The sequence below is a fragment of the Babylonia areolata genome, chromosome 26, assembly GCF_041734735.1.
Source record: "Babylonia areolata isolate BAREFJ2019XMU chromosome 26, ASM4173473v1, whole genome shotgun sequence".
In the NCBI taxonomy this organism is placed as follows: Eukaryota; Metazoa; Mollusca; class Gastropoda; order Neogastropoda; family Buccinidae; genus Babylonia; species Babylonia areolata.
Window position 1 is genome coordinate 32,877,946 of NC_134901.1, and position 25,498 is coordinate 32,903,443.

Here is a 25,498-nt window from a genome sequence, read left to right on the forward strand (position 1 = left end):
GTTTGCAACAAAAAATAATCAGCTTTTATCGCATTTCCATATCCAAGCTGATAAAGAAAATAAACCCTGAACTCCAACAACGAACGTTATAAATGAAAAATAGATAAAGCATTCCTACTAACTTTAACAATTTCATCATAATTACCTTATCGAGATATCAAAATATAATTACATAAAATTAATGTGTTACATGGCGAGCTGTGTCATATTTCGTTTGTGTAAAAGAATGAAAGCATTCAAGAAAGCACGTTACTCTTACCAGTTTTCTTCTTCGGGGAGATCCGCCGATTCCGCGGGATTTTGAATTTCTTGGTCGACCACAGTTTTTCAAGGTCGGTTACCAGCCAAGTGTACGCCTGTTGGTATATCGCGGCAAGCGCAATGCCAAGTTAAGAACTATGCTTTTCTGGGTAGCGGATGCCGCCGTTCATACGCCGTGTCAACACCTTATTATCTCGACTGCAGCTGGCGCACTTGCCGCGAGTTGTATGGCGTACCAGAGCGGTCAGTATTTTAGCAAATCACAGCGTTTAAAAGCTTAATTTGTTAATTATGACAACATACCAAATTTTTGTGCGTTCTAGGGCATTTTTCTTGCTATAGGTGACTTTATTCTAACCTTTGAGAAGAAAAAAAAAAAATATTGCAGCGATTTCCATTGAAAAATTTGTTTCAGTAGACTAAGGAGAGAGGTCAAAGGTCAATGTCATTATAAGGTCAAGATCATTATAAGGTCATTATTTGGCAAAATTGCTTGACAGAGATCTTATCTTACATCAAATCTTAATCAAACTTGGTATTGTGACTGGTACAGCATGATCCTTAAAGACATTAAAAAGGTCAAAGGTCAATGTCACAACAATGGGATACTGATTGGAAAAGTTTCTGTGTGTAAGACAAAGGTCTAACAGATGATCATCTTAAAACTTGGTACAGTGATTGGTCATGATGAAAGAATAAGCTGTGCAAAAACATTTTTTTAAAGTGAGAGGTCAAAGGTCAAGGTCACACCATGGCATATTGAGGAAAATCTAAAAAGATGACAGAACTTGGGTTTTTCATCCAATCTTCATAAAACATGACCTTCCATACATGTAATAATTTGTTTTGGCCAGAACATCAATGGTTTGTATGAATTTATTGGTCAAAGGTCAAGGTAACATCTCAGTGTGTTTTTTTGCGCTATATTATCCATTTTGCAGTGGGGGTTTTCATGGTCTGCTTGTTGGATTAAGTGCTTGTCACATGTGTGACTTGAAGGCCTTGCTTCTCTTGTCAATGAAGGCATTCATTTTTTCTATTTTGCTTCAAGACGGTGGATGGAAGGATGGGATGGGAGAAGAGCAGGCTAAAGATCTTATTCTTCATTGTGCCACTTAATAACACTCAGTGTTAAGAATCAAATAATTTTTCTGTGAAAAAAAACAAAACAAAAAACCCAACAACAAAGAGATACTTACGTCATCACATGACATGTTATATTCTCCAAGAACAAATCTGCATCTGGAAGCAATACTGGTTGTGAGTTAAAGAACTTTCCTTTATCTTGCCAACATAAAAAAGGGCATGAATTAAATAAATTACAGATTCTAACACAACCCCCACCACTCTCCTTACCCACAAGAGAGTGAGAGAGAAGATAGATGAATGAGCACTATGTTTTCAGCTAAACAATACACATCTGATACTCATTGGCCAATGGCTGATCAAGTTGGCCAATGGCTGAGCGATTTTGCTGAGCCAGTGGCATGGCACTGGTTATGTGATCATAATGAAAATCAGCCTTATATCATTAAAACACATAATCTATTTTAATTCACACACTATAATACAGTATTTTTAAGTTAATCGACATGAAATGATACATAAAAACAAACAGAATTAAGCACTATATGTGACAAAGTTTGAAATTAATCAATATGAGATCACAAGGACAAGCAGAACTAAGCAAAATATGTGACTATCATTCTATCATATAGTATCAATAATACGATCAACCTTGATACAACCTTTTGAAACTTCCTCGTGTCAATGTAAGAACTTATGGTGAACGTTCTTTTCCTCTTTGCTGTTCCTCATATCTTGAACAACCTTCATCATATCTGTGCATCTGATTCTATCTCTGCTTTTTGCTCTTCACTAAAAGCTCATCTTTTTAAAACCTATCTTTTAGCACTCTCAACTTCCTTCTCCAACACCATCCCTGTCAACTCACTTTAGATGCATGAAGAGTGGGAGAGAGGGAGAGTGGGGGAGGAGAGTGGGGGGGGGAGGGAGGGAGGGGTTTTGAGAAAGAGTAGTCATGAATTATTTATGTAATTTGTAATATTTTCTTTCATGTAAAATGCTCTGAGCTTTGAGAGAGAAAGGGAGCTATATAAATGTACATTATTCTTATTATTATTCATTATTTCGCCTGTGTATGATTTTACATCAAAATCAATTCTACCACAAAAATAAAAGTACATACATACGCAAAATAAGCATAATTTGACAGTGCTTTGATATACAGATTTGGTTTTATAAATGATTGAGGCATGCATGCAAATAGCGACACTGTAAATTCTGAATGGTGCATCAGCACCTGTCTCAAATATAGGTCAGTGGAGTACAGGCCAGTGTCTGAGCAGTGTGCTTTGCTACATAAGGATACATTGATGGTGCTACAACTCGTTTATGAATGCCAAACAGAAATAAAAGCAGCAAAGTAAAACAGCTGAGAGCAAACACTGGATGATACAGCAGTGACTGCATGAACGTCACCTGAAACAAGCAGATTCAGAACAATATATACATGTCTTTACATGTGTTCAAATAAGATGGAAAGAAATAACCTTAACCCCTTCACTGCTAGTACGTTTTGCTATAGCCTATGCTGAGAAAATTTTCAGAAAAACAAGAAAAACACGCCAATGATTTTAATTTGCTTATATTTCAAAAAGTACTGAAGATAAGTGCATAAAAGTACATATCATACTGAAGATAAGTGCATAAAAGTACATATCAAATGAAAGGAAAATGAACCAAGATTTTGTTTTTAATACTCACATGTTCAAATAATGAGTCAATCTGACAGGAAAATTCCATAAAATGCATTAATATAAAAAAAAAAATTGGGACTGTCATTCCATCATGGAGGTGCTACAGTATCAACAGGAGGAGTTTGTATTATACTCCGTGTTTGGTGATTCATATACTTACCATGTCAAACTGATGCAAACTAGGCCTATCGGTTTGCTCTGCTTGGCCAAATTACGTGCGGCTAACAGTGAAAAGATGAGCCGTCTTGCCCGGTCTGCTCTTAGCCAATCAAACACCTCTAAAAGCTATAAGCGCGGAATCATTCCGTGGCCATCGAAGAAAATGCCCCATGAGAACCACAGCGGAGACGCGGGGACAGACAGGCAGGCATTCGAGTTTGACATGGTAAGTATATGTATCACCAAACATGGAGTACAATACAAACTCTTCCTTTTGGTGTCATATACTGTACCATGTCAAACTGATACAAAATTTAAAGCAAATGGAGGAGGGCAATGCCTACTGGTTCGTATGGGGAGCCCTTGTAACCGAGACGGCAGTGTTAGCCGCAACAAAGGAAATCCTCTTGGAACCGTCAGCCTGGTCATACGAAAATCCCTGAGGTAGAAGTTGATGAAGGGATTCTCAAACCGCCAGAAGGCTGCCTCCAAGACATGCTGCAGTGGCACTGAGTGCTGGAAAGCAGCTGAAGTAGCTATGGCCCACACTTCGTGTGCTCTGGGATTAAGACAGCTGATATCCCTGTGTGCATGAGAGTAGGCTCTACGAATGACTTGGGAAACCCAGCGGGAAATGGTGCCTGCAGCGATGTCTTTCTTGTAATTCTCACTGAGGGAGATGAGAAGACGCCTCTGAGAAGAACGCCTATGGTGAGACCTATCCCAATAGTATTTGAGACACCGAACAGGGCAGAGATGCCTATCCTCATCATCTTGGGCAAGAATATCAGACAAAGGTCTGACCCTCAGAGAGGGGGAAGGGACCTCGGGGTCTTGGTTCTTAGCCGGAAACTCTGGAAAGAAACGAAGAGTGATGGAACCATCTCTGTGGAAGGCCAGATCTTGTGGCATTCCACTAAGACCATGAATCTCACTTCTACGACGGCCTGTGGCCAGCAACAGAAGGAAAGTGGTCTTGAGGGTGAGCAAGTTGAAAGGAATAGTCCCCAATGGCTCGAAGGACTGTTTTCGAATGAAATCCAGCACCAGGAACAAGTCCCATAGGGGCACTCTTCTGGGGTTTCTAGCTTCCTTCACAGAGGCGCCCCTAGCCACCTCTCTGAGCAGGAAATCCGCTTCAAAGGTGGGACCACCTAGCTGTTTGATTGTGGTACAGATGGCAGACCTGTACGCACAGAACTAGCAGACAGGGTGAGAACCAAGGAGCAGTGAGCCAGAAAGTTGGCCAGCTGCATGCTCGTAGGGTTAGTAGGGGGAATGTCCTGAGCTGTACACCACCGCAACCATTTCTTCCAGTGAAAGTCAAAGTCTCCGTTTCCTCCCTCCTTGCTTTGGTGACTATGGAGAGGAGGTCAGAGGAGGCACCCCCCGGGTCAGCGCAGCCGACACAGAGGCCGACCGAGGGGTCGAAGACTTCAATGGTGATGCTGACAGTTCCGACCGCACAGCAGCCTTGCGTGCAGGTGGAGCAGTTGAGGATTGGAATGAGGAATGCCCGAACGAGGCTGCCTCAGCAGATGAGATTTGGTTTCGAGTTCCAGGGGTGGAACATGTGTCAGGGACTGAAGGTCTGGAAACCAGGGCTGGCCATTTCGGCGCAATGAGGATCAGCTGCGGGCGTTCCAATCTGGCTTTCTGTATCACCTTGGACAGAATTGGAAAGGGAGGAAACGCGTAGGCAATCAGGCTGCTCCAGTCTAGAGACAGAGCATCCACTGCCCATGCTTCTGGGTCGGCGACCGGTGAGGCATAAGTGGGGAGTCTCTTGTTGAACTTTGTGGCAAAAAGGTCCACCTTCGGCCGAAACCACCATTCCCACACCCCCTGAAGGGTGTCCTTGTCCAGGGTCCACTCTGTGTGGATGACACTCTTGGACCTGCTGAGAGCATCTGCCAAGATGTTGGCTTTTCCTGCTATGTGTCTCGCTGAAAGTGCAATGCCCTTGCTGTGGCACCAACGGAGGAGAGCCTCGGTCCGCAGGGAGAGGTCTGCCGAGTGCACTCCCCCCCCTTTGTTCACGTAACATGCGACCGTCGTATTGTCCGCGAACAAGCGGATGGTCTTGCCAGTGGCCTCCCCCATGAAGTGCAGGAGAGCCCTGCAAACTGCCTCCAGTTCCAGAACATTGATGTGGCATAGGCGCTCCTCTGGGGACCAAGTCCCTGCTGCATGGAGTGAGTCCATGTGGGCTCCCCAGCCCAGGGAGGAGGCGTCTGTGAAGAGTGCCACCTGAAGAGTAGATGGGGCTATGGGCACCCCCTGTGTCCGAAGAGGGGTGATTAACCACTCTGATGTCACCTTGAGGAACCACTCGCCCAGACATATCTGGGTATCCCATGGCTGAGTGCTCTGGGACCACCGTAACCTCAGTGCCCTCTGAAGAGGGCGCTTGAGAACCCTGCCCAGGGGAATGAGAGGTGCCATGGACTCCATCATGCCCAGTAGGGAAGAAAGTGTCCGCGCTGTTGCTTGGGAGGAACGGCGCAAGTGGCTGAGGAGGCCTGCCAGACGGTCCCAGCGATCTGGCGTCGGACAGACTATCATGGGCCGTGTGTCGAATCTCATCCCTAAGAAGTCGAAGGACTGACTTGGGGACAGATTGCAATTGCATTTCTCCTGGTTCGTGAGGAAGCCCAGTTGGGAGCAAAGGTCTAGAAGTCTGGCCGTATGACTCTGGCTCAGGGCCTGCAACTGGGCCAGGATAAGCCAGTCGTCCAGGTACACACAGAGACGAATGGATTCCGACCGGACGATGGACACCAATTCCCGCACCACCTTGGTAAACAGGAAAGGGGCAAGGGACAGACCAAATGGGAGGGCCGAGAACTGGAACACCTTGTCCCTCCACACGAACCTCAGGTACCGACAAGATGCCGGATGGATGAGGATATGAAAATAAGCATCTTTCAGATTGATAGAGGTAGCCCAATCGCCCTGTTGAATGGTCTCCCGAATCTGTGCCTGTGTGTCCATCTTGAATTTGATTTTGGGGAGGAATCTGTTGAGGGGGGACAAGTCCGAGACTGGTCTCCACCCTCCCGAGACCTTTGGAAACACGAACAACCAGCCGTAAAAACCGGGGCCCGGGTCCAAGAGTTGAGATATCGCCCCTATAAGGAGTACGGGCGATATCTCTTTCTCTAAGATGCTCTCCTGCTCCGTCGAGCTGGGCACAAGAGGAGGAGGAGTGGATCTTAGACGGGGGCGGTCCTCCGCCTAAGGCAGCATGTACCCCGACTCTAGCACCGATACAATCCAGTCATTGAGTCCCAGAGCACGCCACTGATGTGCATGCCGGGACAAGTTTCCTACTTGGAGGGGCTGAACGACTGGCGGTGCTGAATCAGGGCCCAGTCACTGGGGGTGCTGCCTTCTGGCCTTGGGCATGGCCGGTCGGCTTGGACGGACATGAGGTGGTTTATTCCTCTGCTGCTGATTCTGCACACGCTGCTTTGACTTAGGTGGCGTGGTATATGGAGGGGCCCTGGTGGCCGGTCTCTTCAATGGCATAGAACCCTGGCGCCCCTGGGAGGTGTAGGCTAAATATGAGGCCGCCTCCCTGTTTGTCTCTGCCCTGTGGCTGACAAAATGGGGCGCATACTGGCCGAAGAGGGAGTGCTGCTGTGCTGGGATGGACCGCAGGGCAGCCCTCTCCTCTACTGGAATGTTAGAGAGGCGGAGAACGGCATCACGCCGCGCTAGCACAGTATTGAAGTGAAGGCTGGTAGCTGTGTCTGCAGCTGCCGTGAGACCAGATGCTACCCTATTGCTAAAAGTGTTTAACCTCTGGTCGGTGAAGAGGCCAGGCGGGACAGAGGAAGGAGACCCCGTGTCCTGATTAACCGGACGCTGTTCCCACAGCTCACTGGCCCTGTGGAGGAATGCGTCGAAGAAGGTATAAGCCGTGGAAACCTCGAGGAGGCAGCGGCGGGCCAATTTGTCCCACTCTGCTAACGTTTTAAAGGATAGAGTATCTGAAGTGGGGAAGGTGGTGCACTGTGAGACCAACATCCTGTCCTGCGTGGAGGGCTCTGCTTCCCTGTAGGCAGGGTGGTCCTGTGTGTACCAGGACCACACCCCTCCCTTGGAGGAATCTTTAAGGAACTTGCCCGGGGAAAAAGCGCCCGGGGCAGAGAGGGACTCCCTGCCTGGAGGAGGGATGGAAGCAGCACCCCTGATAGTGCGGGCTGGCTTATTAAGCCATTCCTGCGCCATTGTGGTTCTGGAGTTATAGTCACATGGCCTAAGGAGGGTCAAGGGTAACAAAGTAGCCCGAGGGACTGATTCGGCATGCGTGACCCTATTGGGGAGGGTCAGTTCGAGCTTGGCAAAGTCCGAGTTTGGTTCAGGCTGGTCCCTAGGGAGGCGCGGGCTCAATCTGTCGCCCTGGGATGGGGGCGAAGAGTGCTCATCCGCTTGTTCGTCCTCATACAAAGACAGGGGCTCCCACTCTTGTTCGCAGTCCATCCCCTGCTGAGTGCCATCCCAAGTGGATGTACCCACTGGGGCGTCCTGTGAGCTGTGGTCAGCCCAGCGGGATGAGCTGGGACGATCCCGAGCAGGGACAATAGCCGCAGCTGTTATGTCCTTGATGCCTGAAGCGGGTGGGGAGCATGTGGACCGCAGGTCCAACCATGCTTGGGATGGTGGGTGTCACACCTTCTCAGAGAGGGCGTCCCTGGATGCAAGAGGAACCCACGAGTGCTGTGAGGGGACAAACACCCACTCATCTCCCTGTAGGACCGAGGGCTGGGTAGGTGGGAACTGCAGGCTCCTCCGAGCCGAGCGGGGCCCCTCGGCAGCTGTCGGTCCTGACAAGGAGGCCATTGTGACCGTGGAGGTAACCTGTGGGTTGACAGAGGACCGATTTGTGGACTGAGTGGCAATACTGGTCGAGGAGCTCGACCTGACCGATAAGAAGTCGATCCCACTTGTCGGGGCTGTGTGTGTCACCCTGTGAGATGTGCTGGGTTGGATCCGATGGGGAGCGGACAAGGGGTTGGCCCCTGGTCCTCCCGGCAACCCAGCGTGCACCATAGGTGCGCCCCAGTATGGGTAGAATGGGGATAACCACCCGCGGGCACCAGCCATCCTGTGACCCCAACCCAATGGTCACTGGCGCCTTGACCTCCATGAAGGGAAAAACCTGGCCAAGTCGGAGGGAGGTCAGGTCTGACTTGGGTGTCAGTCCCGCACGAAGACGAGCGGGCTGACAGCCCGGAACCGCCTGACACGCGCGGGCTTCCCCCAGCAGAGGAGACCGGCCGGTTAGCGGGAAGACTGGGGTGGCTTGGCCCGGGGTGGGCAAAGTAGAGGTCCCCCCCCGGAACCAAATTTTTCTCCCCCCCAGAAGGAGGTGAGGGAGGGGGGTCGACAGAGAAGGGAGGAGGGGGAACAGCAATGGGGCCCCTGAGGGCCGTCTCCGAGTGGGGACCCAGGTAACGGCCAGGCGCGGCCTCCCCTTGGGAGTTCGCGCCTAGCTGCGAGTCCCCATCGCCAAGAGAGGACTTGCCACTCCCCCCCTCTCCCTGCCTCGCGCTGGGACACTCGGAAGGAGACGCTCAAACCCCTTTCCCCCCAGTCCCCTTCATGACCGTTTTACTGGTACGAGAGTCGCCTCCGCGATCAGCGTCTAAAGACGCATCGCCACAGTCAGTATCGGGAGGAATCATGAGCTACGGGCCTGGGAGAGTCTCTTGCCGAGTCTCAATCCCAGCCTCATGATCCCTGCCTTCCTGGGATGGCATACGAGGCATGGTACCTGCGCTTAGGCACCCAGCAAAAATCCGACACCCAACAGAGAAAGGAAAGACAGGATCAACTTAGAGGTAGAGAAAAACGAATGAATCGAGGGGGCCAAGTCAAATCCAGTACACAGAATGTAAGAATACAATACAGACAAGCCACATGCAACAAAATAAGGCCAAATGAATACGCTTAATAGCCAAAAAAAGCGCAAGACAAGACAGAGTGTAAACCTGACAAGATGGCGTGGAGAGCCTTGGCCAAAGGAATGATTCAGCGCTTATAGCTTTTAGAGGCGTTTGATTGGCTAAGAGCAGACCAGGCAAGACGGCTCGTCTTTTCACTGTTAGCCGCGCGAAATTTGGCCAAGCACAGCAAACCGATAGGCCTAGTTTGCATCAGTTTGACATGGTACAGTATATGACACCAAACAGGTTATCAACCAGTCTTTCTTTTGATTGTTGTGATCAACCACACACCGTCAAGGCTGAGCAACAGTGTCCAGGTGCATAAGACTCCAACACAGTCCACACAAAGAATGAAAAGGGTGTACTCACCCAGGATCTATCGCCAGTAAAAACGCTGTGTGTGGTACTTGCAGAAACAGTCTTCAAGACACAGTGCTGGTATGCTGGGGCAGTCTGGGCAGTAGAACCTCACACCCTTCTTTGTCCTTTCTTCCAGCAGACTCTGCACCTACTTTGTGGCCAGGCCTTCTGTGGGGTAGGTGGGATGACATCAATGAAGTGTCGTTCACACAAGACAAACAGCGTGGTCATCTTTAGCAGTGTCTTGGTCTTGGTCACCAAAAATCATGGCACTAATTACATCCTTCTGGAAGTCCAGGAGTGTACTGCTGTTGCCTGCTTTTTTGTAGAGGATGTGTGCATTCAGCATGGCAATTTGTAGAAAATGCACACACAGGTATTTGTACCAGTTCAGGGTTTTCCTTGTGGCATCGTAGGGCTGCAACTGTTGGTCATGATGTTCCATGGCACCCATGTTTTTGTTGTAATCCAGAATTGCTGGAGGCTTGTTTACTGCGCTTTGGTCTTGCTGCTGCTGGTCTTCAGCTGTAGGTTTGTGGCAAGCTGTCAACTCCAGATGGTCCAGGATGAACATCATGATCATCACCATGCTGCATACCTGAAACACATTGCACAAAAGACTAAGTTTGTTGGGTTTTCTGGAGGGTTTTTTTGTTTGTTTGTTTTTTTACATATAAAAAGATCATGAAATGGTACCATTCTATTTCTGACTGTTTTCAGAAACTGAAATACAAACACACACACATCTACCCCACCCCCCCCCACCCGGCCCAAACCCCAAACCCCTAAAACACACACACACTGAAACTGGTTCATGGTATGCCACACCCCCTTCATTCTCTCTTTCTCATACAAAACAAAATGACAACACACACACACACACATTTCTACAAGTTTTGCATTTACAAAGTAATTTAGGCATACAATTCTGTATATCATTCTCTGATTTCAGTTTTATAAATATCTCCCCCCCCCCCTCTCTCACACACACACAAAACAACAATAACAACAACAACAAACCAATACACACTCGGGAACGAACACACAGAAAGCTCTAGGCGAGCGACATACGCTGTCATCAACAATGAGCCAGCCAGCAAGCCACACTCCCTTGGGCTGTGATGGTCACACACAGTACCCACGTGACTGACTCTCTCTCACACACACACACACTGATCAGTGACTGACAAAGCTACTTACCACAGCTAACACTTTCAAAACACACACAATGCAGTTATATTCATTGTTACAACAAACAGAAAGCAAATAATAAACTGACAAACCTCGTGAACACCCACCTGCATCTTGAATCAGCTGAGCTTGTCTGTCTTCAGGTTCATCAAGCAACTCCACCTCCCACCCCCTTCCACGGTCAAAATCAGCGTCTTCGGCATCAACTTCATACAGTTCTGTCTCATTCAGTCCACAATCTTCATCTATACTGTTTGCATCGCGAAAGAATTCTTTCAATACAAGTGCAAGTGTTGAGGTTTGTCTGTGTTCAGCCATGACTTTTCAAACACAACTTGAGCTTCGTACAAACTTGCAAACCTTTCACCATAAATATGACAATCCAATGAATAATTTTAGCTTATGGAACTCAGGAGATAAAGAGCTCTCAGGGGAGCTAATTTAATGGTTAGCAGACTGTATTTTCTGCAATGCAGGACTCGAAACATAGAACGTTGTAACATGACGTACAGCTCATGACAATACAGCACTGGTGAGCGACATTTCATGACGTACGCCGTACGTCAACAGCGCAGTCAAGAGGTTAAAATACTTACATTTATAATAATTATAATTTGTATATTTTTCCACTGATTTCAATCACCAAGAAGACAAATTTGAGAACTGTGTTAATCCAATTTTTAAAGTATCCTCCTACTCTTTGAAGGAAAGATCAATATCTTTTTAAAATCATATTTACACTTATATGCGCACATTTGCACATGCGTGTCATTACTCTGCTATAAAATGTACTGATACACAAACACATTCCCCCCCCACCCTCTCTCTCTTGCCCTTAATTCATAAGTGTCAAAGTTCTGGGACCCACAACTATGTCCATGCTAGAAGTCTTCAGTAACACACACACGCACACTCATTTGTATATAATATTTTTAATATAAGAAAACAAACACACAACACACACACAGACACACCTACACACACACACACACACTCATGCACATTGGTGCAACTTATGTCAAGGCTGGGTGCAGGAGCAGCGCTCCTGTTGGGTAGGTCATGGGGTCCCCTCCACCTTCACACACACTATGTCCTGCTCAACCATCCTGCATTTCACATTAATCTGTGCATGCATGCGAGAGTGTGTGTTCTAATTTTGTGCACAAGTTTGAGAAGAGGGTGAGGGATGAATGAATGAGACACTAGGGAACACAGAGACCAATGTTGCAACATAGGTCATGAGAGGGAAGATGGTGCTGTTAAATCTACAGGGTAGCTGCACTGAATGAGACAATGAATCAAACCCCCATGTGTACCATGCAGCAAAACAGTTGTCCCTAGCAAAATTGTGTAGAAAAATCCACTTTTACAGGAAAACAAATATACATGCAGATAGAAAAAGATTTTTAAATTTTTAAGAAGAACAAGTGGCACTGCACTATGGCAATGCTCTCTCCTGGGACAGCAACCCAAATTTCTGTGATAAAAAAAAAGTAATACAATACAATGGGAAAAAGCTTTCTACTCTGCTCTTTGGTGACCCTACAACAGAACTGGACTGTGACCGCACTCATGCTCACTTTTATTACCTTTACCACCATCCCTTCTGCCATTTCCATTCTGTCCAAGTAAAAGGAGGGGAGAAGAACGGGCAACTATGTAATGGGGAGGTGGTATAAGAAAAGAGGAAGTGGGGAGAAAGAGGGAGCTAAAGAGGATGAGGGGGATGCACAGGAAAGGGGAGAGGATGACTGTGGCAGTTATGTTTGTCAGTCATTTACGGTTTTAACGATACAGAATGGATCTGGATACTTTGTAAATGGTGCCTGTCCACTAGTTAATTGTGTCATTAATGGTCTTAATTATATGGAGTGAATCTGGGTACTTTGAGAATGATACCTGTCCATTTCCTTTTAAGCAGCATACAGATACGCTGACACAGGACCTTCAGACTGAGAAGACAGAGAGAGTGAGAAAGAGTGAGAGAAAGAGAAAGAGACATAGAAATAACACATCCTGGTCAACGTTACAAAGCAGAGAATGAGGGAGGGAGGGGATGATGACAGTGACAGCGGCAGTGATTTTGATGCCCTCTTGTACTGTCTTGAGACAATCACAGGCCTCAATGGTGATATGTACCACCAACGAACAGTAATTTTTTCACTTATGCCTTTATGGTCAAGATTACCGAATGACATGCAAACAGCAGCAGCATTAAAATGATGCTGGACAAAGCAGACTTTGTGGGATCCCAGCAACTGTGAACGTGCTCATCCGGTGATCCTCAGTTACTGACAGAAAGACCACAATGAGTGTGTGTTTGCAAATCAGTTTCCTTCAGACTGATGACCATAACACTGGAGCTCCACAGGGGTGCATGCTGTCCCCACAACTTTACACTCTATTCACAGCAGTCTGTTGAAGTAGTGAAGACTTCACCTTGCTGATCAAGTTTGCACATGACACCTCATAGACTGACTACATGGTGCAGGTTGACACACAGTATCTGCGAGCTGCAGCAATGCATCCAAGGGCCAGTAGAGATTGTCAGCTCCTATAAGTACCTGGGAACCATTACTGAGCACAAGCTGTGCTGGAATTCCAACATGAATGCCTGCTGCAAGAAAACCAACCAGAGGACATACTTGCTGTGGAAGCTGATGTCTTTTCATGTCAGCCAGGAGATACTGTCCATCTTCCAGGCAGTTGTCCAGAGTTTAACCCTTTCACCACCAGCGAGTTTAGAATGCAACACTCCTGGCGCCAGCTAATTTTCAAGAAAGAGCAAGAAATTACACCTACCAATTTCAAATTACTATAACCTTTCTGTTTTTGAACCAAATGACTTCCTGCTTTCTTTTTTAAAGTAAGTGGAATGATGGAATTTTTGTGTTTTGGAACAATAAATCATGTTGGTACAAGTGAAATATTTTGATTTTTGTGTTAATTATTATGTTTTGGGTTGTTTTTTTTCGTTCTCACACGTTCTTACAGACTCGTAACAACAGGAACCTCACTTCTTGTTGATGTTTCCTTTACTGATGCAAAACTGAACTGCCTCTGACAGGCTAACAACATGGTTCGAAAACGAGTGAGTACATATCGAAAATGAGGCTCGAGGTCGAGGTCACCGGAGGTGACTATTTCGATCGTGAAACACGAAATACATGATACCGTGACATCTCCCCCTTTAGGTTGATAAACCGAAATGGACAATAAAACTCGAATTGAAATTAATGTTCATTTGATCGATTTCGATAATGTCTATGTGTAGCGGGATGGCTTCTTGATGATGCGTCCTCTTCGTGTCGTTGTCACTTGTGGTGTAGCCGCTGGCTGGTCCTTAGACGACACCATCTGCGTAGGCTCATCGGGCTGGGATGTGGAGCTGACCCCGAATGAGTGATGTCCATGGCTCACCTCAGCATCACGCTGGATGGGCCGGTTGCACTGAACAGGTTGAGTCTGCTTCTGCTGCCTTGGAGTTGGCTGACTCCGCAAAGGAAGGACGGGATCAGTGTTGGGTACAGTGGGTTGGTTCATGGGGACAATTGGGATTTGGACTGGTTGGGGTAAGGGTCTGGATGTCCTCATAAGGTGGCGCCTGTTACGCCGGTACAGCCCTTTGGATGCCTGTATCTCGTATGATCGAGGTGCACACTGCTTGATGACTGTGGCAGGATTGCCCCACTCCTTCTCGTTGTCCAACTTCTGAAGGACGACGTCACCGGGAAGTAGCTCTGGTAGCTCTTTAGTGCCGTGACGACGGTCAAAGTTAAGCTTAGTGGAGAGCTTGCTTCTGGTGTCTCTGTCTCTTATAGTCTCTTTGTTCACAGTACGTGACTCAAGAGTTGTTGGAAGACATGGGAGTGTGGTTCTCAGGTTTCTGCCGTAAGCTAACATAGCCGGACTTTCTCCTGTTGGTGTTGTTGGAGTGGATCGGTGGATCAGGAGGGCAAGGGCTGGATCATCTTGACTTAGAATCTTCTTAGCCTCCTTGACTGCTCGTTCAGCTCCACCGTTGGCTTGGGAATGGTACGGACTAGTAGTCCTATGAGAAAACTGCCAGGAATCTGCAAAATCCTGGAACCCCTTGGAAGTAAATTGTCTCCCATTATCTGTGATGATCAACTCAGGTATTCCGTGTCTAGAGATAATGTTCTTCATGCTGTTGATCACGGTCTCTGATGTCTGTTGTCTGAGATGTGCAATCTCGATGAATCGTGAATAGAAGTCATAGAGTACGAGGTAGTGTTGAGCCTTGAACTCAAACAGGTCACACGACACCTTTTGAAAGGGACGTTCTGGTAGCTCAGTCATCACTAGTGGTTCTAATGGCTGTGACGGTCTCTTTACCTCGCATGTACGACAGTTATTCACAATGTTCTTGATCTCTTGGCTTATCCCAGGCCACCAAACTGATGATTTGGCTCTTTCGCGACACTTCGCGATACCCTGGTGTCCATGGTGAATCTTCTCTAAGATTTCTTTCTGCATGGCTGCTGGAATCACGATTCTTGTTCCTCTCAAGAGCAATCCCTTGTACACGCTGAATTCTCCACGGTGCTCATGGAACTTGTGTAGCTCTGGTCGCAGGTCCTGGCGATACTTGGGCCAGCCTGAAGCAGTTTGCTGTAGAGCTTCACTCAGGATTGGGTCTCTCTGGCTCTCTCGGGCTATTTTGTCGAGTCGCTCATCAGAGATTGGCCAGGATGAGGCGATTCCGTCGACATGAGCCTCCACGTCTGCTGACGAAAAACCTTCCTCCATCTCCTCCTCGACGGGACTTCTCGATAGGGCGTCCGCAACTACCAGGTTCTTGCCTGGAGTATGTACTGCTTTCAAGTTGAATCTCAGGAATCTGATCAACATCCTCTGGCATCTTGGAGGGGTCTCGTGTAGATCTTTCGAGTTGATCAGAGGGACCAGTGGTTTGTGATCTGTCTGAAGAGTAAAGTTTGGAAGCCCTATCAGGTAACGTGAGAACTTTTCGCACGTCCAGATTGCCGCAAGACACTCTTTCTATTTACGCGTATCCTCTTTCTGCTGATGTGAGAGTTCTTGAGCAAAAAGCAATTGGTTTCAGCTGCCCTTCATGGTCTTGTAGGAGAACACCTCCAATACCGTAGCTCGAGGCGTCTGCACTCACGGTCGTCGCTCTGGACCAGTCGTAGTGGGCCAATGTTGGTGCTGATGTCAAAAGTTCTTTGGCTTTTGTCATCGCTAGTCTCTGTGGTTCACCCCAGTGCCAAGCTGCATCTTTTTCCAGTAGCTCTGTGACAGGCTTCAGAACTGAAGACAAGTTTGGTAGGAAACGACCTAGGAAGTTGAACATTCCTAACACTCTCCTCAGCTCCGTGACGTTGGTCGGGTCTGGCATTTCAACAATGGCTTTCACCTTCTTTGGGTCTGGCTTGATCCCGTCTGCTGAAATGATATGGCCCAGAAATTCTATCTCTGGTTCTCCAAAAGTGCATTTCTCCTTGTTGAGCTTCAAGCGTGCTTCGGTGAGTTTGTCGATTGCTGATTTCAGTGCTTGATCATGCTGCTCTTGCGACTCGCCGAAGACTAAAATGTCATCGTAAAAGCACACGACGTTCTCCTCATCTTGCAGGATGGTTTCCATTGTTCTCTGGAAAATTTCAGGAGCTGATGATATCCCAAATGGTAGACGTCGAAACTTGTATCTGCCGTGTGGTGTGATGAACGTAGTCAGCTTTGAGCTTGCCTCATCCAAGGGAATTTGATAGAAACCGCTTGTAGCATCTAGCTTACTGAAAACTTTTGCTCCTTTGAGTTTATATAGAAGGTCTTCAAGTGATGGTATGGGGTAAAGTTCACGCTTGACTGCGAGGTTCAGTTTCTTCAGGTCTGCACATATTCTAACACTACCGTTTTTCTTCAAAACTGGCACCATCGGTGCACACCAGTCTGTTGGCTCAGTGATTTCTTCAATGATGCCTGCTTCCTCCATCTTCTGGAGTTCTCGCTTGACCTTGTCCATGAGAGGGATGGGGACTCGTCTTGCACAGTTCAGGCTGTAGGGTGTGTGGTTTTCATTCAGTACAATTTTCACAGGCGGACACTTGACTGGGTCGCCTACTGGACCGAAAGCTTTCTCAATGCTGCCAATCCTCTGCACTAACCCGCACTGGACGCTCGCTTCTCTGCTGAGTAAACAGTCTGTTTGTCCTTCAGCGACGTAAATCTCAAGGTTGACATTCTTACTGTGCAGTGTCACTGATTGTTTGAACATTCCTAGACAATCTATCTGACCTCCTGCTCCCTGAAGAATGATCTTGGACGGCGTCAAAGTTGGTTGTGGTTTCAGAGTCTTATATATTTTGGCCGGCATCACAGTCACGTCGGCCCCTGTGTCGATCTTAAACTTGACCTTGCTCTGGCCTATGTTGATGTCTGTCATCCATGCTTGGTTGGATGGCGACTGCACTGCTCCCAGAAAATATGTCTCGTCTTCTGCATCTACAGCTTTCAACTGTTTCGTTCGGCATACTGTTGAGAAATGGTTGAACTTCTGGCAGGTCCTGCAGCGTTTGCCTATAGCTGGACAATCTTCTCTCGAGTGTGGTCCTCGCCCGCAACGTCCACAGCGATCTGTCTTGTCCTTAGGTCCTGTGCTATCCTGTTTTCTTGTATTTCTTAAATTTCCTCCTTTTCCTTTTCCTCCTCTCTGCTTTCCTTGGCCTTTTGCATGAACAGCATCTACTTTCTCCCCTAGCTTTCTCTGTTCCCCTAGCTGTTTCTTAACGCTCTTGTATTGCCTGGCCTGCTTCACTGCATTCTCTAGCGTCAAATCAGCTTGAAGTTGTAATTTCTCTGATAACTCCCTATCAGATACACCAAGAACAAACCTATCTCGTATGGTGTCTTCTCGGTTGGGAAAGTTAGCGTGTTCAGAAAGTTCATAGAGAGCTCGGTAGAATGCTTCTATGCTTTCACTGCTGTCCTGGCTTCACTGATAGAACATTGCTCTAACATGTATTATGTTCTTTTGTGGAACGAAATGTCTATCAAATAAGTCTAGCACAGCTTTGAGATTGGGTCCTGTCTCTTCCGTTTCATCGTAGTGAAAAGACTCGTAGACCTGCTCTGCAGTGGCCCCCATGGCATAAATCAGCGATGAAAGTTGTATTTGAAAACTTTTAGTGCTCAGTTCGTTTGCAATCACAAAACGTTCGAATCTTTTCCGCCATTGTGGCCAGCTTTCTGGCTGCTTAAAATCGAAGTTCTCTGGCGGTTTGAAAGGCATCTTATGAGGAAATAAGAAAAACTCAACTCACAGGTTATTTCTCGTCTGTAAGTGGTGTGTTGAGGTCTCTTCATTTTCAAGTCGTAGCGTCGAGCTGTCTCGTCTGCTACAGCTGAGAATCTCTCACAGTTGCCAAGTTGCGTCGCCGATTCGTTGTGCGGAAATCTTCATAAAGCTGGATTCGTAGAGCCGCCGACTGCCACCATGCTTCGTTCTCACACGTTCTTACAGACTCGTAACAACAGGAACCTCACTTCTTGTTGATGTTTCCTTTACTGATGCAAAACTGAACTGCCTCTGACAGGCTAACAACATGGTTCGAAAACGAGTGAGTACATATCGAAAATGAGGCTCGAGGTCGAGGTCACTGGAGGTGACTATTTCGATCGCGAAACACGAAATACATGATACCGTGACAACAAATGTTGCACTTTGGACACATTACAGACATAAACAAAGACAGGTACGACATAAACATCACAGCAATGCAGTTGAAAACAAAGCAAACTCACCAACTGAAGTCTTCAGTACAGCTATATTTCCCATGTAATGGTGTAATATAGAATATAATTCATGGGAAAGACACAAAATGAACTTCCGTTTTTGTAGAAAAATGATTATTTCTGTCACTTCACTTGAAGGTTTCACAGTGTCCTCACTTGAAATATCTTACTTACACTTTAAAACTATCTGATGAAACTGAAATATTACTCTTTTTTTTCTTTTCTTTTTTCTTGGGTCGATCACCATTTTATTTTGTATATAAATCTATAATGACAATTCAGAACAGATTAGAAAAAGAAATAATATAAAATAAAATAATAATAATAATTCACAAAAAAATCTGAATCCAGTGAACATAAACAATAACAGATGTAAGTCATTATACTTATACATATATATATATATATATATATCCCATTACACAATCAACTCAGAGTGAGATCATAATCAGGACCAATAACAATGGTAAGTTAGTATATAAGTAATAATCAATTCAGTGAATTTCCATGTGGATGAATAAAGTGTTTTTGATTGATTGATTGATTTGATGAGTTCTGAAATTTACAGTCACTGCCTGTGAACACTTTGGCTTGTATAACTGTGTTTAATTCTGGACATACTTCTTCCACTGATAATGTGTGTGATATTGTGCCTAATCAGATAAAGTTTGCTCTTTAGCACTTTACAAAAAACAGTTCATTGTTTTGAACCAAGAATACACACTGAGGCAGAAATAAAAGTGCTCATATACGTCAACAGTAATACTGCCCTGGATTTACAGCAACCACCTGCCCTTTAAAATCTACAATAACCAGTAGTAGGAGCTAAAAAATTTCTTCTTTTTTTTCACATAATTTGTTTTTGTCATGAAACCTCATTTGTAATGGTACCATTAGTATTCAAATAAGTATTATAACTGAAATACTACTTAAGTCAGAAAATAAATGAATGGAAGTAAAACATATATATATATATATATATATATATATATATATATATATATATATATATACACAAATATGTACACAGGTCTGAACTGTTCACTTTTGGAGACTGAATTTTGGTTGCTGCTGCTTTCCTGTAGTCCTCGACAGTATGATACAGTTCAAAGCAAAAGAGTGGGGCACACTGGCTTCTTGCACATTATGGTTCCAGATGGTAGGTTGAGCAGCCAATATGTCTGCCAGTAGTCCTCGATTTCAGGCTTAAAACACAGCCCCATCGCGATCTGAAGTGTTGTGTATGCCTTCATCTCAGGGACAGTGATGTTTTTGGCATCATTCATTGAATGTTGACTGAGTTCAGTGATGCCTGACAGCAGCTCCTCTGTATACAGATTAGACTGGTCAGCCATGAGTTGGAATGCTGATTATGGGAAGAAAAACATAAAGAAGTCCACTGGACAGAAGTTGTCAGCGTTGACAAGGACACCTGAAACACATAAGCAAAACAAAAAACAAAAACAAAAAATCAGTAATAATCATATTTATACAAAAGCTAATTTATCACCAGCTAATGATAAATACTGTGAAATAAAAGATATTATACTCATAAACAAGTGCACAAATGACACATACATAGATTTTTACACAGGCATTGTTTTACAGTGTATCTCCATAATTTCTTCACAAGAAAAAATACTGATATGAAATATTTGTGGGGTAAATAAACTATAAAACATACTGCTCTTGCTCTTCAATGTCCTACACTTGTCTCATACAATGCACACATAACTTTATATCTGCTACTAGCGAATGAACAGTGCACCCCTGATCTGTCAATATAAAAAATAAGTGCAACCTAATCTTAGTCACACACACTCTCAGTGACACACATGTGCAAGCACACACACACACACACACACACACACACAGCTCTTACCTGTTTTCTTAGTAAAATTTGGAAGCCATTCTGCAGGACAGTAGGGACCAACCATGTGGTACAACTCCCACTGAAACAAACCAGGGCTTGGCACAGCTGTTCTACCACATCCCCTCCCTCCTGGTCGTTGGCGTGTAGTCGAGCTTGACCCACGGCCACACTGTATTGTTGGTCTCCAACGTGACACAGACGCTGCCACTACAGCAACACACTGTTCCCCTTCACTATCATGGTCACTCACAACTGCCGATGTGGTGGCCGTAGCAGGAACATGTGCTCCACTCGTCTGGCCTCGCCCTGTACGCTCGCTACTTGGAACTTGGCTCGGTGCCAAGTCACCATCACTATTGCTCTCCCCCTCAAACAATGAAACTTCTTCATCATCATACAGGAATTCTTCACCCAAATCTTCATTTTGCTGGCCTGGCTGCAGTCTCAGTTGTTCGATAACTTGTTCAGTTGTAAAATAGCACTGTCTGCTTGTCGATGCAGCCATTTTGGATAATGAAAAGATCAACGCTGCGGATAAAACTATAATATAAATTCACTCAAAAACTTGCAGAAGTACTGAAAAGATGGCATCAATCGATAGAAGGGGATTCCCCAAGTCACATGCACAAAATATGGCCTTTCAAACCTCCCCAAAATAAGAGTGGTAAGTTTGTGAATGATCTACCCTCATCTGGTCGCCTTTCGGCAACATCGGCGCTCTCCCAAGTGGGCGCCAAAAGGTGACAACAGCAGCCAAAATGTTAATGCTCTACAATCAAGTATGCTATTTCTCTAAGAAAGCTGACACCAACAGACTACAGATCACCCACACAGTGGTTCGACTCATGAATGCAGGAACCTCATACCGCCAACAGCAATGACATCCTGTGTGTGTATGTGTGTGTGTGTATGTGTGTGTGTGTGTGTGTACACCCTAACCCTCTGTTTCAGGCCCATGAACTCTTGCCAGAGTTGTCCGAACAGCACTTGCATGTGCATGTGTGCGTGTTTTGAGTTGATGTTGCCTTGTAGATTCATGCTTTGGTATACGTGTGTGAGCATTATGCCAGTTTGGTAAATTCATAGGTGCTTTTTGGCTATGCTGGTGTATAATTGCTCCTCTCTCTCTCTCTTTCTCTGTGTGCGCGTTAACTGAAAATATGTTTGTGTTATGCGCATATATTTTTTGGTGTAAATTTTAGTGGGTTTTGGTGTATTTTCCTTGAACATCACAGATTTTTTGATTTTTTAAGTGGTCAGCGTTTGATTTAAAGAGTAACTTGGTGTGACAGCATTGAGCACAAGAATGTGTCGAGTGGGGTGGAGGGAGGAAAGTGAGGGGGTAACTGCAAGCATGTGCCTGCACTAGCAAGTGATGAATGTTTGTGTATAGGGAGGGGAAAAGGGAAGGAGAGGGGGCAAGGCACATGCGAGTGTGTCTTCATGCTTGTATTTTTTGTGTTTACATGTTCGCAAGGAAAATTTCCTTATCGTATGAGGACACAATAAGGTCTGAAATGTGAAGTCTGGATAATGTTGTTGGTTTCTGTCTTGCACTTCCACTTTTGTTTTGGTGCTTTCCCTGCCCTAACAAGAAGAAAAAAGAAAAAAGAGCAACAGGAAAAAAAATTCTATCAACATGGGACATACACACACACACACACACATAAAATGGATTCCATTACCAAATGAAAGAAGATGCACCCATGCATACATTTTTACACACCACTGTCTATCTCAGTTCCTACCTGCGAGGTCCTGGGATCCCACAGCCATGCCCATGCTCCAACAGCCGTTAATATAGAGATGACAATGAGCAGCACTGTAACATTATGTTCATGCGTCATATATATATATATACATGCTCACTATTTTCTATGAGTGAAGGGTGGTGCAAATGGGTATACAAGTAAGCACATCGCCATGAATGACAATGAAAACAAACAGCATGTGTGCTGCATCAAATCAAAACTGTGTTGTGCTCTTTGTCAATGGATGTAGTAATTAGTAAACCTTGGTCTTTCATGGTAGTTTGGCCTCAGTCCTAACACATTATGATTATTGATTAAGTTTGAATATCAGCAGTACATGTTGTTGGACAGTAATGATCATATGTAATGAAAATCTGAGAATGTGCAGCTCAAAGCTGTGATACAAGATGTTTTGGAAGAAAATAAATATCTTAAAAATGATTCTCTTATTCCAATCTCAAAGACCTGTCATGTACAAAGAAAGAATATACTGATCTCATCTTTTCCAAAATATAAGAAGGGGCATTAACAGCTATGAGATTAATAAGTTATGCTGCATAGGGGAGGTCTAGAACTAAAAGTAACAATCATTACTAATTTTCTACCTTCTTATGACACTACTAGTACAACTACCAGTACTACGTCAACATGTATATTACCATATTAGTTACTAAATTTACTCTGCCATACTTCTCCATCCTCTTGCAGCGGGCTGAAGCTTGTCAATCACCTCTGTCAGCCGTCTTTCAAAGGCTTTCAAGTCTGCCAACAGACACACTATGCAGAACACTCATAATTTCAAACTCAAAGTAGACCATCCATCTGTCTTTCTGTGCTTCACATGACATTATAATTAACCCTTTCGCTGCCAGGAAAATAAGATTTAAGTGAAATCTATTTGCCAGGGTTTTTTTCACAAAAAACGGGTATAAATTTTCAAAAAATTCTGTGCTCTTTGTTATTGGAGAAAGACCCATAAAAGTATATATTTTCTGAAAGGTAAATGAATAAAGAATACAAAACACATGCTGTTTTCCCATTTTATATATTTTTAGTGACATGCTGTTGTTTTGAAATCAGTGTTTTGTTTTTTGTCACATTTTCAACTTGTTCATTACAAACATTAGTCAGGTAATTTGCACAAAAACATCATATTTTCTGGACAAATGGATATCTGCAAACACAAAATCATACTAGAACAACCACAATATATATTTTTTTTTTTTAAGAGATAGATACACAATACATTGTGACTTCTGGTAAGATGGATGTGAGGCCACGCCCCCTCAGTCTGCACCCCCTTCCTCCTCACCCCTCTCACACGGTCACTTGATTCAGTTCTCATCAGACCGCGTTGGCTGCGTGCCAAGAATATCGCTCTGCTGCTAATTCGGTCGTCTGTCGTCTGCTAACATCTGTACAGCCGGCATCACTCACTGACAGTCGCATCTTGGCCACTCTCTTGATTACTCCCTTTATTTTCTATCAGATCGCCCTATAAATGTTCATCACTATCTTCTCCTTCGAATTTACGCTTCAATTCCTTCTGAGCATCAGCTAAAGAAAGAAATCTTGGTTGATTTAGTTCGTCACGATCGCATGTCTTGAGCACGGCGTCAGTCCGACATTTTGTTGAGCGAGCGAGGAGAGAAGTCAGGCCAACACTTGGACAGTGACCCAACCAAAACGTTCAAATAAAGGACTGCTTCATGACGTAGATGGGGTTTCTAGCTATGAATAGAATCTAGAGAGATTCCCCAGGCTAAAGCTACCACTATTTTTGCCAAGGAAGTGAATGCAAACCAGGGAAAAGTCAGAATATTTCGATGACGAGTTATCTCGTCATGCAGGCAGCGAAGCATACATGCTTGCCATGACGAGTTATCTCGTCATGCAGGCAGCCTAGGGGTTAAAGGAGTTGATTACAAAATTTTTTTTTCAAGTATAATAAGCATTCATTACAAATGAACAATACAGACTAACAGAGGTAAAGTGCCATACAAAATGTGTAAGTTAAAATGTACATAACAATGTTAAACAAAGTCGCACCCTCTTTTTGACATAAGAAATAATGCATATCCAGGGTTTAGGTTCCAGTTAAGAGTGAATTTTGTGCAAATGAAGAAAAACCTTTTCTGAATGGATCAGACCTGCCACAGTCCTGCATTGTGTTGTGTTTGTGCACGCACAGCGCATCCCTTTGCAAAAACTTTTTATCAAAGTAGACTTACCTCCTGCTGATGAAATCAAAGTGACTTAATTCTTTTGTTAACTTAAACTTTTAGTTTGTCAAAATTAGCATTTTTCATTCTTTAATCTTGCTGGAAGTCAAGGTCATTGACTTAAAAAGGTTTTTTCCCCTCGCTTGACAAATATAACCTGAAAAGGAGACTGTTTGTTCTAAAAAGTCTTGAGTCCACCTGCATTTTTTTTTCTTTCTTTTTTTGACAAAAAATACATTTGGTTATTTGCATCTGATTTCTCATTCAGTTAAGCAGATTATCAGCGAAACCCGAAACCATCTATAAATTGTATAAAGAATAGTGTGTTGATTAGAAAAACCTGGAACCAAACAGATGATAAAGTTGTACATCCAGTCCCAACTGCAGAGGGACAATGGCTTTTCCATAAGCAGTGATTTTGATTTCTGCATCTCTCTTACTTTTACTAAAGATATAATTTCTCAAGAGAACCTGGAAAGCCCTGGAAATGATTTCCACGTTTGTGTCCTTGGAAGTGACAATGTCAGCTGATGATAGGTACTGTAAGTTGATGTTGCTACTCATTTTCTATCAGTGCTGTTTCACTTGTCTTTTTATCTGACTTTTTTTTTCTTTTGAGCTGTGGATTTTGAGATGTAGAGATTTGTGGCTGTCCTGAGAAAAGACATTTGCCTGATTTGGTCAGCTGTTATTTTCAGAGATGATTTCTTCTTCTTTTTCATTTGTGGGCTGCAACTCCCATTTTCACTTGTATATGTCATGAGTGAGCTTTTACGTGTACGACCATTTTTACTCAGCCCTGTAGGCAGCCATACTCCGTTTTCGAGGATGTGCATGCTGGGTATGTTCTTGTTAACATAACCCACCGAACACTGACATGGATTACTGGATCTTTAATGTGCGTATTTGATCTTCTGCTTGCGTATACACATGAAGGGGGTCTGCACATAAGTTGACCTGGAAGATCTGAAAAATCTCCACCCTTTATCAACCAGGCACCGTAACTGAGATTCAAACCCAGGACCCTCAGATTGAAAGTCCAATGCTTTAAGTTTAACCACTCGACTATTGTGCCCGTTATGTTATCTTCAAAAGCCTCCTGCAATTTTTGCTTTAGCTTTAGGTAGGTCAGTTGATGGCTGTATGCTGCTCCATTAAAGAAATCTTACTTTTA

General features: G+C 44.7%; 1 protein-coding gene across 1 annotated transcript in view; it reads right to left on the reverse strand.

The window, feature by feature from the left end:
* LOC143300795 (nuclear envelope phosphatase-regulatory subunit 1-like) overlaps window positions 1-25,498 on the reverse strand; it is a 49,994-nt gene that overhangs the window by 19,379 nt on the left and 5,117 nt on the right. Inside the window, exons 2-5 of the mRNA XM_076614725.1 lie at window positions 22,793-22,864; window positions 22,100-22,173; window positions 2,654-2,763; window positions 1,461-1,515 (exon numbers count right to left, since the gene is read on the reverse strand). Coding sequence (XP_076470840.1) covers window positions 1,461-1,515; window positions 2,654-2,763; window positions 22,100-22,173; window positions 22,793-22,864 — 311 coding nt within the window. The remainder of the gene's footprint in view (window positions 1-1,460; window positions 1,516-2,653; window positions 2,764-22,099; window positions 22,174-22,792; window positions 22,865-25,498) is intronic.